Raw genomic sequence first — 15,672 nt, 5'->3', positions numbered from 1 at the left:
AAATATTTTCAATTATTTTATTTTAAATATCTTGTCATTTTCATATACATATAAATGAAAGTGTGATTAAAAAAATGATTTTTTTTAAAAGTAATTATATTTTTATTAGACCGCTCACTAGTGGTGAGTTGTGCTATTTTTAGAACAGGCCTGCGGGCGCCTCATATGGTCCTTGCGGGCGACCTGGTGCCCGCGGGCACTGGGTTGGTGACACCTGCTCTACACTATCTTGTCGTAAACCTTTTGCCGTCCCCAGTATCACCATGACTCCTGTCTTTACATATCTTTGCAACCTTCTCTCTGTTGAATTGTAACTCACCTGTATATCTATGTTAATATAGATGTATCCCTACTCTCTAAAAACTGATTATAACATGAATATATGTTGGACAATGAGAAACATTTTCCCTCCACAGTGATGAACGTGGCTGTAGGTGCAGTGTACAGAATCTGAACCCAGTTAATAAACGATTCCCCAAAATGTTTGTAATGTGCTCATGAGAAATGTCGAGTTTACTTTGTCAGAGGCTTTTCCTGCGTCCAAAGAGGCTGCGATGGTTCCGCTTGTTGTAATCATGAGTCCTTTATTAAATTAAACTGTCTGCGTGTGTTGGTGGAGGAACGTCTACCTTTGATAAAGCCGGTTTGATCTGGACGAATTATGGATGGGGTGACTTTTTCTGATCTGTGAGCTGGTGCCTAACTGATGGTTTTAATATCTACAGTGAGGAGTGAAATAGGACGTTAAGTTTGGTTTGACGAGGACTGACATACAGAAATTGCTAATTTTGTTTTTTTCTCAGTTATCATCGGTGCTTTGTTATTGGCCATAAGGTCTTTATGTGTTAAAGGTGAGTCACGTATGTGAGTTTGTTCTTGGTTAATCTGTGGTAGATCAAAGGTGTTGAGAAAGGAAATCATGTCTTCTGGATTTGGGTCCTTTTTAGATGAATGTATATTGGCATGAAAACTTCTGAAGATATTATTCTGTCATCGGGTGAATTTGTGGGGTTTCCTTCTGAGTGCTTAATGATTGAGTTTTTTATTTTTTCATTTAATTTAACTAGATTTGCCAAATATTTACCAGCTGTATTGCTATGGTGAAAATGGTCTTGTCTAAGTCTGTGTCTTAGGAATTGAATTTTATTATTTATAATTTCATTTATTTGGAATTTATACTTCCTTAATGTGTTACCAATGTTGGGTCACTTGCATTAATAAAGTCGATTGATTTGTTTTTATGTTCATTTTTTGTAAACTTGAATGAGATGATTATTCCTCTTAAAGCTGCTTTCCTTGTTTCCTGTAGGATGGTCGGTGAAACTGGGGAAGCACGTGTTTCTAGGAAGGATGCCCACTCTTTTTTAATCACACTGTTAAAGTGAGGATCTTTGACCAGCGACGTGTTGAAGCGCCATCTAGTGACAGATTTCGGTGTTAAATCTGTTCCATATAAAAGTCACCAGCATGCTCACTAATAATGAGAGGATGAGTATTCAGGTCGGAAATATTCAATATAATTGAATTGTTGCTGAGGAAGAAGTACTTTCGGATACTTAAATAATCATTTGCTGTTTGTAGCAAGACTTTACTATCTGATTGACACTCCAGAACATCTCTACGCTTTTGTTTCCATCCTTCACAATAAAAGCCCCGGATACCTTCACTGGGACACTGTTAGCTTGCTAGCAGCATCCTTCAGGTCGGGGAGCTGCAGGACAAACAAACTGAGGTCAGACCTCACAGGAAGTCGTCACACGGTGAACAGTAGTGAGATCTGATCTGAGAGCCAGCTGATCTTCATCTGCATGCTGGGAGCAACACCACGTCAAAACTCCATCGTCCAATAAGGAGCCAGAGAAAAGCCACCAGCTGATCACTGAAGTAGAACTAGATACATCCTCACTCTTTCTTACTATCTTAACATGCTTCATCTTAACGCCCGTTGCCTTAAAACTGTCAGGATGAAACAGGAAGGAAAGATGTGCTAACTTCAGAATAAAAGCCTCAGCCGTGTGCTGACTAGAAATATGATTATTATTAGTTATACAGAACAAAGTCCTTAATCTCCAATTTTAGTACCTTTTGGTGTTAGTTGTTCGAACAGCGGACTTTGTCTCTCTCTGCATACTGTTGATGACTGAATCCTCCAGCAGTCAGCATGAATCAGAGGAGGAAACAAACCTCACCTGCTGATGACGCTCCAGTAGGAGGCGGAGCTACACGGAGGGGCGGAGCCTCTACATCACTCTACAGAGATGAAAGTTCGTTGGTCAGAGAGGCAGACGCGCTGCAGTGAAGACAAGTCTCCGTGTTTCTCTGAGAGAAAAGTCAAAGTGACGTCATCAGGTGTTCCTCAGCAACACAGCAGAGTCTCTTCAGAACACTGGTGAGTACAGCTGGTCACATTTACACCTTCAACAAGCAGGAAGAACACACAACTTGTACTTTACTCAGGCAGGAAGTTCCTCTCTGTTCACTTCCTACTTGATAGAATGTTAACAATAAAACCACGTGTGTTTATCCACAGTCCCACGATACAGTAACTCAGTCTAACAGCTTCAAACTGTCCAGGACTTCAGTCACTTGGAGCTGAATCTCTGTGCTTTAAACTTTAGTGTCTCTCTGTTTCCTGATCCCTTCCTCTGTTTCCTCTTGGTGGATCAAGTTAAACGTGTTCCACAGTGAACCTGCTGGAGGCTTTTAATGTGAGTCATCTAATTGAGACGCTACGTGTTTGTCACCAAGTAAGCAGAGCGTTGTTAGCGTGCTGCTCTTTATTCACAGCATGTGGACACGTTCTGGACTGGTTTCAAAATAAAACTATTCATGAAAACTATTTAAAATAAAACGTTTTCCTTCTCTTCCACAACATGTGTAGACATGGCTTCTGCAAACTATGGTCCATCTGAAGATCAGTTCCTGTGCTCCATCTGTCTGGATGTGTTCACTCATCCAGTCACCACACCATGTGGACACAACTTCTGCATAAACTGCATCAATGAACACTGGAACACCAGCGACCAGAACCTGTGTCCAATGTGTAACAAGGACTTCATCACCAGACCTGATTTGAGGGTCAACACCTTCATCTCTGAGATGGTTGTTCAGTTCAGACAGTCTGCTCAGCAGAAAGCCAGCAGCAGCAGCTCAGAGCAACAAGAGTCCAAACCAGGAGAAGTTCCCTGTGACGTCTGCACTGGAACCAAAGTGAGGGCCCTCAAGTCCTGCCTGGTGTGTCTGGTCTCCTACTGTGAGACTCACCTGGAGCCTCATCTGACAGCTTCACGCCTGAAGAGACATCAGCTGATGGACCCTGTGGAGAACCTGGAAGGCAGGATGTGTACGAAGCACGATAAACCTCTGGAGCTGTTCTGTAAGAGCGACCAGACGTGTGTCTGCATGCTCTGCACTGTTTTAGACCACAAGATGCATGATGTTGTTCCTCTGAAAGAAGAATATGAAGAAAAGAAGGTCGAGCTGAAGAAGACAGAGGCTGAAATCCAGCAGATGATCCAGAAAAGAAGACTGAAGATTCAGGAGATCAAACACTCGGTCGACCTCAGTGAGGAAGATGCAGGCAGAGAGAAAGCAGAAGGTGTTCAGGTCTTCACTGATCTGATGGAGTCTGTTGGAAGAGGCTTGAAGCAGCTCCTCAAAACAATAGAAGAGAAGCAGGAAGCCACAAAGAAACAGGCTGAAGCTTTCATCAGAGAGCTGGAAGAGGAAATCTCTGAGCTGATGAAGAGGAGCGCTGAGGTGGAGCAGCTGTCTCTCTCTGAAGACCACCTCCATCTTCTCCAGTCCTCAAACATCCATCAGCCACCACCCACCAAGGACTGGACACAGGTCAGTGTTTGTCCTTCATATGAGGGGACAGTGGTGAGAGCTGTGTCTCAGCTGGAGGAGACACTCAGTAAGAAGATGAGGAAGTGGTTTGCTGAGCTGATGAAGAAGGTCCAGATGTTTGCAGTGGATCTAAATCTTGATCCTGAAACAGCTCATCGTCAACTCATCCTGTCTGACGATGGGAAACAAGTGAAATGTGGTGATGTGGAGAAGAATCTCCCAAACAACCCAGAGAGATTTTCTTATTGGTTCTGTGTTTTAACAAAGCAGAGTTTCTCTTCAGGCAGATTCTACTTTGAGGTTCAGGTTGAAGGAAAGACTGTGTGGTTTTTAGGAGTGAACAGAGAGTCAGTCAACAGGAAGAGATTCATCTCAGGTCCTCAGAATGGTTACTGGATAATATGTATGAATGGAAATAAATACTTTGCTTATGATGATCCTGCAGTTATTCTCTCTCTGACGTCTGGTCCTCAGAAGGTGGGGGTGTTTGTGGACTATGAGGAGGGTGTGGTCTCCTTTTATCACGTAGAAGCTGCAGCTCTCATCTACTCCTTCACTGGCTGCTCCTTCACTGAGAAGCTCTTCCCGTTCTTCAGTCCTGGTTATTATTACGATGTTAGTAACTCTGCTCCTCTGATCATCTCTCCTGTCGGAGTAAATTAATCATTCTCTGATTTCATGTGATGATTTTATTCATTAAAGGGAATAAATGTACATATTTTATATAAATACTGTATGTTTTTTTCTTTATTTCTGTATCATGACGCCTTATGGAGAATATCTATTTCAACCTTTTGAATCCAGACTGTTTTATTTTCACTAAATATCCAAAGCTGAAGTTTGACTTTTAGTAAATCAGCAAATCAAATTATATCTGATGTGAAGCCTCTGAAAACATATTGTTGAATATTTAATATTCTCATAAACGCCTCTGACCTTTCCATCATGTTCACAGAATACACTTTGTGTTGTTATTGTGCATAAAAGTGAATTAATAATATAGATGCAAATGTTCTTTTGGTGTGAAAAGTGGTTTGAATTATTTAAAGTCACTTTGGCTCATTTTGATTTGTTTTGTGAATATTTGTAATAAGACTTAAAAATAAAGATGAGTGATTGTTGAAAAAAAGGAAACATACATCTCTTGAACAAGTTACTTTTGCCTCATAAATAACTTGAACTGAACACTGAACAGAAATGACGGGTTTACACAAGTTATATTTATATTCATGTTCATTAAAAACGTCTTGTTTAATGCAGGAAACATGTCCGAGTTCTTTGTTTATTAATCACGTGACAATTCGTCAGTGTGAACGACACGAGTTCCACAGAAAGATCAATTCTAACGTGAGTTAATACACGAGGTTGATGAAACTGTTCAGTGGCTTCAGATACTGAGGAGAATCCACTCGACTGAGAACCAGCAGCAGAATAATAACCAAATACAACTGTAATTATACACAAACGTTGATCCACAGTTTTCCTGCTGTAGTAACAAAGTATTTATTTGGTGCCGGAGAGCAAAACCATGAACTTAAATGATGTAACAAGAGTTTAGCAGCTGAGCTGTAGTTGTTGGAGCTGCACAGGCTGTTATTCATGAAGCAGCTTCATGAGTTTATGACGTCATACGTGTTTGTCTCCTTGATGACACGTGCACAGCGACTGGACCACGTGGAGGAGGCGTGACCTCCTTTAGATACAAAATCACCTCACAAGACAACTTCAGAGTTCCTTCACGTTTCTTTTTATTTTCCTAAAGAGGGTCGTCCTCTTTAAAATGACAAAACAAAACATTTGATCACTTTTTAAAAGTCGAGAACCAACAGAAAGACGACCGATGACAAAGAAAAACACACAATAAATACTTTGAAGCATCCGAGCAAAGAGAAGATTCCTGTTTGTGATCTCATGAGAAGCAGGAAGACGGTCGGTACCAACACGTCAGACGGTGTAACCCGGGTACATGAGGCTGTCAGCACGTGTGCTGCACCACCCAGAAGGAAGGAGCCCCTTCACGGTAACACGCTCCACCTGCAGAGTGCACGCCTACGTCATGACCCAGAGACTCTGAACGCCACAAAACGGCTCATTCAGGTTTTTCATCCACATGTAGTTTTTCTCGTGTTGTTTCTGTGTGGAGAACAGAAGTAAGTAAAAGGTCAAATTCATTTATAAAGTGCTTTCCACAGACCGAGATCACAAAGTGCTACAGGACAGGAATTTAACACAAAGAGGTGTAACACAATACGGCCTCAAAAGCTCGATCACCAGGGGTCTTGAGGGGCACGAGGAGGTTGGAGGACATCGCGGAGAACCTGGAGTTTCGGCTGCAAGGTGAAGCGTGAAGCTTTGGATGAGCGCTGTGACGTCCGTCACGCGGCCCAGCTGCTCACGTCTCCCCGGTGGACGACGAGCGACTTCAAGCTTACGGAGGAGCTGGCAGCAATGCGGCCAATGAAAGGAACCACGACGGGGAGGGATCTGTTCACCGAGGCAAACGCATGCAGGGACAAACCGGGACTCCGATGGGACAGACTGGCAGGGGTCACCACGGATGGATGTCTGAATCTGACTGGGAAGAATGTTGGGCTTTTGAACAGAATGCAAGATAAAGCGAGTGAACTCGCCGCAGAGCAGAAATTGGTGTTCATACATTGTGTTATTCATCAGCAAGCGTTGTGTAAGTCAGCGCTTAAACTCGGGCATGTGGTTGATGTTGTTACTACAGTTGATTTCATGGGAGCGCGAGCATTGAATCACAGGCAGTTTGTTTCACTATTGGAGGAGCGAGAGAGCGAACATGCTGATGTCCGGTACCACACAGCTGTCACATGGCTCAGTCCGGGCAAAGTGCTGAAAAGGTTCTGAGTTCTGAAATCAGAGGTAAAAGAGTTTTGTGAGATGAAAGACAAAACCACCCCAGAGCTGTCTGATAAGGACCGGATGGCAGATTGAACGTTTGCTGTTGCTGTGACTGCAGTGATGAATGAACTGAACACACAGCTGCAGGCCGAGGGCCTCTTTGCTCATGAAATGCACATCCATGTGAAAGCCTTCGTGACAAAGTTGCAATTCATTTCAAGGCAACTGGGCAGCAACAATGTCAAACACGTGAGAACCCTGAAAGAAGTCAAACCATCATCTGATCACCGGTACTCATCCATGTTAGGAGCACCGCGTGATGAATTTAAGGCGTTTTCAAGATTTCAAAAAGGTTGAGGATGAAATGCAGCTGGTTTCCTCTCCCTTTACCTGCAGTGTTGATAGTGCACCCACTAATGTTCAGCTTGAACTCACTGACCTGCAGTCTGATTCACTACTGAAAGAGCACTTTAAGTCAGCATCACTGCCAGAGTTCTACTCTGCTCTCAAGGAGGAGAACTTTCCAATTATGAGGAGACGTGCTCAGAAGATGTTGGTTCTCTGTGGATCCACCTACATGTGTGAACAGACATTCTCAGTCATGAAGTTTACCAAATCCAGGTACAGATCCTCTCTCACTGATGAACATCTGTCAGCTGTGCTTCGCATCTCCACCTCTGACATTCAACCTGACTTTGATGGACTTGTTGCAGCTCCACAGAGACTGGATTTCTCACACTGAATGAGAAAAGAAGAACTGAAGAACACTAAAATGTGGGAAGATAACAAGTGAAATGGGACACTTGATATGCTTCTTTTCTTTTTTTGCACAGTTCTGAAAATGTTTTAATACAGGCATGTAAAGTCAAAAAGGCTACGAAACTGGGACTGATAATGTGATGTCTTTAGAAAGCTAAGAAAATCCTTGTTTCAATAGTATATGAAACTCAAAATGCCCTTTGGTATTAATGTGGCTGAAAATGAGTCAAATGTTTCACATTTTGAAAATTATATTTGAATAAATTATACTTTTGAAAGCTAACCTCACCTTTGAATTGCCAAATAATAACATACACTCTTACCAGCGGTCAAAACATTGCCATTTACTGCTTTTAATATAGAAAAAAATGTATATTATGCATAATTGAGTTTGGCATTTTGGCCTGGCCCCCCAAAATATTTTCAGTTTCTCATTTGGCCCCCTGGGAAAAATAATTGCCCCCCCCTGCTCTACCAGGTCAAAAAACCAACCGTGCATTATATGCTTCATGTTTTTTTTTCATAAAACATTAATAAAGTAATTATCACTACTTTAATTCACTGACACATTCGTACTCGTCTGAAGATGAATTCCCTCGTGTCTCAAACCTTGGTAACGTCCTTTCCTGCTTTATCACCTGACAGTGACGCCTGTGTGGTTTCACCTCTGTTACCTGGTGCTCGGCGCCCCTAGCGGCAACCACACCATTAAACCAGAATAACACTGGATTAAAACGAAACACACCAATGAAATGCCTTCATCGACCATCAAGAAACAACAGTGCTGCATTGCATGTGCTTGCACATGATGATTGGCATGTCCCAGAGTCAAAGTGATTATCATCAAGTTAAACTGATGTTCCAGCAGGAAGAACTTACTGGTTTTGGTCAGACATGCAAGGAATTAAATATAAACAGGCAGAGCAGGACCAGCCTGAGTACATGACCTATAATCATACACACGACGAGTCACTTTGTACTCTCAGAGGTCCTGTTTTTACATTACAGACAGGTTAGAAGCACGTGTCAAAGGCCATCTGGTGTTGTGAAATCACCAGAAAGTACACGTATGCAAATGATTGAAATAAACCAGCTGAACACAGATAATAATACAATTATAAATAGATAATAATCATATAGGTAATAATAAATGAAACGGATAAAAAACAGCAGCCTGTAATATGTTTCAAGTGTTTGCATGAATGAAATAGAGACGTTAAAATGAACACGTGAATAATATTTGCATGTTTTTTTTTCATTATATTCTGTTGGACAGGCGGCCTAATCAAATATTGAATTTGAATTTGAACATTTTGAAGAGAACCAGTTCGTCAAGGCCTCCATACACATTTGAACACATCTAATAAGTAAACCAGCCAACACATTAATTACCCTCACGGCCTTGAACACCTTTGTAGGCTTTACCTCAGCGGGGCATCACTCCCGCGGTGCACAAGTAAGAAGAAGTGCGCGCGGTCCTCCGAAAAAAAACCCACAAGCCCCGCCTCCCTCACCTGTGCGCCCGAGATGCCGCATCACATCTGTCTGACCCGCGAGGACGCGCCGCGACTCTCAGGTGAGCTCCGTCCGCCTCACGCGCACCTTGCTTACTTAAATCCTCGGATTCTCGGATGGATTTCTATCTTTGATATCGACACTAATCCGCCACGCGGTGCGACTTTATGCCTTTAGACCGCTTCCTTTTGTTTTATTAACACCGTGATGACGTTTCTTCTGAAGGATTCAGAATCACGAGTAAGATCATTTTTAAAGTTCATTTACGACTACATTCGATTCATAGTGCGTACGGCTGTAAGCAGAAAGTCTCATAAGATCTGTGGTTTTCAGTGTTGACAAACAAAAATAAAACGATTGTGAAAGAAAAGAAGAGGCGGAAACATCGAGATGAGTCACAAGATGATGGCGCTGCACACTGGGTGCGGATGAAATTAAGGGGTTAGTTTTCATTACCTCACAATGTTTCAATCACCAAATGCTTTGAGACAAAGTCACTTCCTTTTTTAATCAACACCTTAATCCTTAAATATGAATGAATGTCATTTAAAGATATTAAGACGCTCATTTAGTAATGAAACGAAGACTTGAGGCCATCAAGTCCTGCTATTCAGAAAAAAACAATTTATTATCGCCCAAATAAATGTAAATCAACATGTTTTATTTGTAGGGTGCAAAACGTCAGTTTACAACATGATGCCTTTCCAGATCAAAATCGGTGCATTAACTTAAATGGAAAATTGTGCATATTGACCGTGTGGTATTGATCCAGTATTTGGACACTTGCTACATCTTTTTTTTTTTTTTTTTTCATATTTTGAGAGGCTTCACTTTTCTTTAGAAACCAGACAGAAGAATCAAAATGTCAAACGACCACCAACAGGGCGAACCTGCCCCCCGGTGAGTTTGGTACATATTGTTGATGTGGCATAAACTGCGGTGTTAATCTAAAGTTGACATGAAGGTGTCTGTGTTCTCCACAGCAGACGCTTGGTGCCCTGCATCATCATCTTTGTGCTCGGTGTGGGATCTCTGCTGCCATGGAACTTCTTCATCATCGCGTCTCAGGTTTCCCTTCTTTTTTATTTAAAATTAATATTAAGAAATGTGTAAAGCACAAACTCTTCACGTCGCTTCACTCGTAACATCGGAGCTTCTCGTGTCGCACTGCGGCTCTTCGTTGCTCTCGATGTTCCCAGATAGAACGACGGAACACACGGCCGGACATTTAGGATGTAGAAACCTACGCTCAATACCACGAACATTGGTCCCAGACATTCATTTTCTTAACAAAGATGTCGTTTGTTTCTCCATCTCTGGAAGTATTTCCAACGGCGCCTGGCAGCAGCACCAAGCACCACGTCGGGGGGCGGAGGCTACAGCTATGAGCTCTGGATGCCCCTGGCTGCCAATCTGCCCCTGGTGGTCTCCAGCCTGCTCAACTGCCTCTGCACCAGGTGAGTTCCTGACACGGCGGCGTCGGTTCTGACGCGTCCGACCGTCACGTGACGCGTTTCCTCTCCCCGACTCTGCGCAGGTGTTGTGGGCGTGGCCTTCCAGCGGCTCTGCGCAGGTGTTGTGGGCGTGGCCTTCCAGCGGCTCCGTGTGGGAGTTGTGATCTTAAACACTGCCCGCTCGTGGTCTTCACCATGGTCTTGATCATCGGGTTATTTGCTGCCACGGCCGTCCTGGTGGATGTCGACATGGAGCCGCGCATCTTCTTCTACGTCACCATGGCGACCATCGTGGTCATCAACAGTGGGTGCATGCACACGAGCACACACACACACACACACACACACACACACACGGTGGTCGATATCCCATGAAACCCCTCTGATGTTTCAAGTTCCTTGATATGTGTGTGTGTGTGTCAGGAATCAGGAATCAGGAAACATTTATTGCCAAAATATGTCAAACATACAAGGAATTTGTTTTGGCGGTCGGTGCGTGAGAGTAGACAGTGTGACAATAGACAACAAGACAGCAGTGCACAAGTAATAAAATAAAATGAAATGCAATGGGTTAGTGGAATACGGCTATGGGTCAGTATAAAACAAGAGAATAAAGTTAGTTAAAAATTAAAATATTAAAAAAGTAAAAAATATTAAGCATAAAGTGCACTAGCGAACAAGTGACAGTGATGAGTGACGACAAAGTGAACAATGACAGTTAGAGTGACATGTGCAGTGTGAAGGGGAGTGACCGGTGTGTTATAGTCAGGCAGTGGGGGACCGGCTCTGTTGATGAGCCCGACTGCCGACGGGAAGAAACTGTTGGTGTGGCGGGAGGTCTTAGTCCTGATGGACCTCAGCCTCCTGCCCGATGGAAGGGGCACAAACAGGGTGAGAAGGGTCGGCCGCCATCTTTTTAGCTCGCTTCAGAGACCTGGAAGAGAACAAGTCCTGCAGGGACGGCAGATTGCAGCCGATCAGCCTCTCTGCAGAGCGGATGACGCGCTGCAGCCTGCCCTTGTCCTTGGCTGTGGCTGCAGCGCACCAGACGGTGATGGAGGAGCAGAGGATGGACTCCATGATGGCCGTGTGTGTGTGTGTGTGTGTGTGTGTGTGTGTGTGTGTGTGTGTGCAGTGTCCAACGGCGTGCTGGTGGGGAGTCTGTTCGGTGTGGTCAGTCTGCTCTTCCAACAGCACTTGCGTTGGTTCATGATCGGTCAGGGGGCGTCCGGGCTCATCGCTGCACTCGTGATGCTCGTCTCCATCTTAAGTGAGCAAAAGAAACAAATTCTTTGTTATTATTTTTGAACTGGTATTATTTTATAATGAAATTCTTCGTGGCCTTTTTAGTTTCAGATCCCAAACTGTGACATAATTTTATTGAGTTGGTGAAGCAATAACTGCGAGAGTTATACAAAGAAGAATGAATCACATTTCCTGTATTTGGTAAAATGAAGCTCTTTTGCTGTGCAGGTAGAGTACCTGAGCAGGCGTACTTCATCATCCCGTGTGTCGTCGCCGCGGTAACCTTGGCGTGTTACCTGTGTCTGGGGATGTCACCAAGGACACACACACACGGCGACGGAGTCGACTCTCCTCAGCAGGACTCACAGGAGCCCCCCGGCAGCACAGGCAGGCTCCTCTCACCCTGCAGCCACTCCCGTTATTTTAAGTCCTTTATCGTCGCATTCCAGCTGATACGAGCTCAGGAGCGGCTCGTCATCAATCGGCGATCAGCGTCAAAAGCAACACGACCACAGCCGAGAAACGTCACGGTGGCAGTGAAAGTCCTCACACCGGCTCTCTGCACAAAAAACACCTTACGTTACTTAAATAATTCAATTATCTGCTTTTATTTTCAGAGGAAAATACTGTACTTTTCACTGCAACACACTTATTTAAATTACTCTGACTTTGCAGATTGAGAATAAAGATATGAAACAATCAACATATAAATAGAGATTTATTATATTTATTCATTACCAGCTGCGACACAAACGCATCAACAATCACATTTAAATAACAAGACGTATTACTCTTAAATGATGAGACGTCTCTGGTATTTATTTGACTGAAGCAGAATATCCGAGTCCTTCTTCCGCCGCTGGCTGCAGCTGATTGGATGATGCCGTTATTAAGTTACACGCCGGTTCCTTTCTCTTTAAAGAAATGACGGCGTTGAGCAACAGCAGCGAAGCCCCCGAGGACCAGAGGAGGGACGAGAATCAGGAGCGATGCTCCGGCTGGCGTGTCTTCAAGGAGGTGAAGGATCAAACTGAGGACGCGTCACTGATGTTTGATTCACAGCAAATCACAATAAAAAAAATATCATATATGAAATATTAAGTTCGCAATGATATAAAACAGAAAAAACAGCAATTTAAGAAGCTTGAATCAGGTTTGATTAAAGATTACACAACATAACTTCTAACTTTGAAAGCTGCACACGTCTCTCAGATTCACCATTCAACTTTAATTTGGGGTTTCTCAGTAGTTTTAATGCGTGTTTAAGCAATAATTATGAATGGAAACTGTTTTTTTTAACCTTTTGGTCCCTTTCCAGGCGGTTTCCGTGGCGTTCCTGTGTTTTAGCGTCGGTTACGGCTTCTTTTTGAATGTTAAGTCGCCGTGTGTCCCTCAGATCAGGTGGATGGCTGCGTACGTGATGGCCGTGTTCGTCGTCACCCTGTCGGTGTTTCCTGTGATCACGAGCAGAGTTCAGACCGTCTCCAAGGACAACGCCGCCTGGGGTAGGCCGCCGTAACCCTTGGTTACGGCGTTGCGGACAGCCTGCAGGGCTCTTGTTTCAGGTCTGAGCTTCATGGTCATCGGTGTGTTTTAGCCTCACGCCACCTGCTCTCCGTCCCTCGCAGACAAAGTGTTCACCTGCGTTTGCTGCCTCATCGTTTTCAACGCCATGGACCTCTTGGGCCGCATTGCCACCATTTTCGTCCAATGGGTGAGCAGCGCCGGCCACTTTCACCTTTAACCTTTTGAACGCAGCCCCTAAATGTCGGCGGTGTGCGCGCAGCCCTTGAAGGAGAGTCGTTGGCTTCCCATCGCCGTGGCGTCTCGCGGGCTCTTCGTCCCTCTGCTCATCATGTGCAACGTGCAGAACTTCAGATCTCCCGCCGTCTTCCGCAGCGACGGTTTCTTCGCCTTCATCATGGCGCTGTTCGCCGTCTCCAACGGGTACCTGGCGAGCCTCTGCGTGGCCTACGCTCCACGGTGAGTCTGCAACAGGAAGCGGTTGTACTTCACGGTGCAGCTGGACGGGGTTCTTCTGCTCAGACTCTTCGGAAGTCCAAGTTTGCTTGAAAACCAACCAAACCGACCGACGCAGCAGGAGACCCGTGGCTTTAACGTGACCATGAACCGACCCTGTTCACGCGGACGCACGTGGTGACTGCGCTTTGTGTCCGTCAGGTTGGTGCGGGGTGCAGACTGCGAGGCGGCCGGCCTGGTGATGAGCCTCTTCATGGTCCTGGGCCTGTCGCTGGGAGCGTTTCTCTCCTTCTGCTTCATGAGATTTCTCAGCTGTGATCTCAGCAGCTCCCATTGATTCCAGGTTCGCGTCCACATTGCTCCTCTCAACCTCCGCAAACGTGTAGCACGATGGCCGCGCGCGTGACGAAGACGCGACGCCCTCGTTTCCAAACTGATCCGTTTCCAGAGCGCCGAAGAGGCTCGGCGTGAACGTAGCAGAACACGTGCGTTTTGAAGGGGAAACGCTGTGTGTGGATGTCGCCTCAGAATAGTGATCACTGGTGGGAACTGTTTGTAATCTACAGAATTATAAAGCTCAAGCTTCTTTTTAACTGTTTTAATAAGGGATCGTTTAATTGGACTTTTTGGTGGTTTCGCTGTGCAATGGTGTTGTCTTTTTGTGTCCTTTTTAAAAAGCAAAATAAGTTTCTCTGGCTCTCATAATAAAGTAAACAAATTGTGTATTTGTACATCGGACGACGCGGATGTGACCAAAAAAAGAGTATATATATAAATTATAAATATATTATAAATGCATATTACAAAGTGTCAGTATTTGTGTTTTTGAAAGTAAGGGACATGAAGCACTTTGTGGAGAGAAAATAAGAATAGAAAACACCAGGACACACATGGATCACTCTGTCAAGCTCGACATGTTAAGTTCACATCGCTACCCAGCTGCGATGGACACGGAGTCGCGGTGAGGACACAACCAGGACGTGGATGAAAACAGGCACATTTGATCCAAAATAATTGATTGTGTTGGTTCCCTGCTGAAGCCTTAATGATTGAGATTGTTGGTGTAAGTTATTGGGTCTAATTTGATTTACTTCCTATTTCCCAGATGTTCTGCTATGGTGAAAATGTTGTGGTCTGTGTCTTAGGAATTGAGTTTTATTATTAATAATTTCATTTATTTGGAATTGATACATTCTTAATTTGCTTTGGGTTTCCAATGTTGGGTCAGTTGCTTTGACGATTTCAAGTCGATTGAATCGTTGTTCAGCTTCTTCTTCAGGATTCAGGAACATTTATTGCCAAAATATGTGAGACATGAAAGGAATTTGACATGTGGGTCTGTGCATAACATCAGACAGTAAGACAACGGGACAATGGACAACAAGACAAATGACAAAGTGCAAGAAAAATGCCATGTTCAATTTACAATTTAACTCTACAGTATGAAATAAAGGGCAGGGATCTTCAACTAAAATGTCAAGAGGTCCAGTTAGAGAAAGGTTCTAGAAGCAAAGGTCAGGAAGATCATAATGTGACTACTCAGTGTGATTAAATAAAGGAATAGAGTTGCATTAATATTTGCATGTAATGAATACATGACTAACAAATGAAATGAATCATGTATGATTCTAAAACGCTTGACAATATTTATTATCACGTATTAAAGAACTGAACATATAAGTGTGACTGCAAATATAAATAATGTTCTCTCAATTAACTAAATAAAAGTAGGGCCGCATTTCAAAAAATAAAATATTCTCCATGGTCAAATAAAGTGCTTCAATTAAAAAAATAAAAAATATCTGGAACTTGACAGTCTCAGCAAATAATAAATAATGAATCTACAAACATCTGAACACTTTTGAGCAATTGAACAGTTTAATAGAATATAGATATTCACTCTCCCACTTTTTTGGTAAGTGGGATAATTAAGATCTATTTTTTCCTGCCAGGATGTTAAACCTGGTCTTAATGCATCAGGGCCGTTCTCCTCCTCACGTGGAGG

At 43.6% G+C, this 15,672-nt stretch overlaps 2 protein-coding genes and 1 pseudogene across 18 annotated transcripts; all 3 read left to right on the top strand.

The window, feature by feature from the left end:
* Window positions 1-1,706: 1,706 nt before the first annotated feature.
* On the top strand, window positions 1,707-5,113 carry LOC120813101 (E3 ubiquitin-protein ligase TRIM39). The gene is made up of 2 exons (XM_078079672.1): window positions 1,707-2,389; window positions 2,882-5,113. The coding sequence occupies exon 2, from the start codon at window positions 2,884-2,886 to the stop codon at window positions 4,510-4,512; it is 1,629 nt and encodes a 542-aa protein (XP_077935798.1). The 5' UTR covers window positions 1,707-2,389; window positions 2,882-2,883; the 3' UTR covers window positions 4,513-5,113.
* Window positions 5,114-6,154: 1,041 nt separating this feature from the next.
* LOC144383072 (general transcription factor II-I repeat domain-containing protein 2-like) lies at window positions 6,155-7,669 on the top strand (annotated as a pseudogene).
* Window positions 7,670-8,692: 1,023 nt separating this feature from the next.
* On the top strand, window positions 8,693-15,347 carry LOC120813099 (equilibrative nucleoside transporter 2-like). 17 transcript variants are annotated; one of them, XM_078079674.1, is made up of 14 exons: window positions 8,995-9,049; window positions 9,166-9,228; window positions 9,322-9,429; window positions 9,811-9,888; window positions 9,953-10,056; window positions 10,312-10,445; window positions 10,526-10,746; window positions 11,578-11,712; window positions 11,916-12,074; window positions 12,610-12,704; window positions 13,084-13,192; window positions 13,316-13,401; window positions 13,474-13,670; window positions 13,869-15,347. In XM_078079674.1, coding segments are annotated over exons 2-14 (1,563 nt in total). In that variant the 5' UTR covers window positions 8,995-9,049; window positions 9,166-9,227; the 3' UTR covers window positions 14,005-15,347. The 17 variants fall into 17 exon arrangements, with proteins under 17 accessions (XP_077935803.1, XP_077935814.1, XP_077935813.1 ...); XM_078079683.1 differs by lacking the exon at window positions 8,995-9,049 and having other exon boundaries at window positions 9,056-9,228; window positions 9,830-9,888; window positions 9,972-10,056; XM_078079676.1 differs by lacking the exon at window positions 8,995-9,049 and having other exon boundaries at window positions 9,056-9,228; window positions 10,562-10,746.
* Window positions 15,348-15,672: the final 325 nt, after the last annotated feature.

Source organism: Gasterosteus aculeatus, chromosome 9 (assembly GCF_964276395.1).
Source record: "Gasterosteus aculeatus chromosome 9, fGasAcu3.hap1.1, whole genome shotgun sequence".
Taxonomy (NCBI): domain Eukaryota; kingdom Metazoa; phylum Chordata; class Actinopteri; order Perciformes; family Gasterosteidae; genus Gasterosteus; species Gasterosteus aculeatus.
This window is presented reverse-complemented; position numbering and strand designations above follow the sequence as displayed.

Bases quoted from the DNA above. Each gene is read 5' to 3' on its own strand.
- LOC120813099 (XM_078079674.1), top strand. The intron at 9,430-9,810 runs GTTAGTTTTCAT...TCATATTTTGAG, and splicing joins GGTGCGGATGAAATTAAGGG to AGGCTTCACTTTTCTTTAGA. The intron at 10,747-11,577 runs GTGGGTGCATGC...GTGTGTGTGCAG, and splicing joins GACCATCGTGGTCATCAACA to TGTCCAACGGCGTGCTGGTG.
- LOC120813101 (XM_078079672.1), top strand. From the start codon at position 2,884: ATGGCTTCTGCAAACTATGGTCCATCTGAAGATCAGTTCCTGTGCTCC.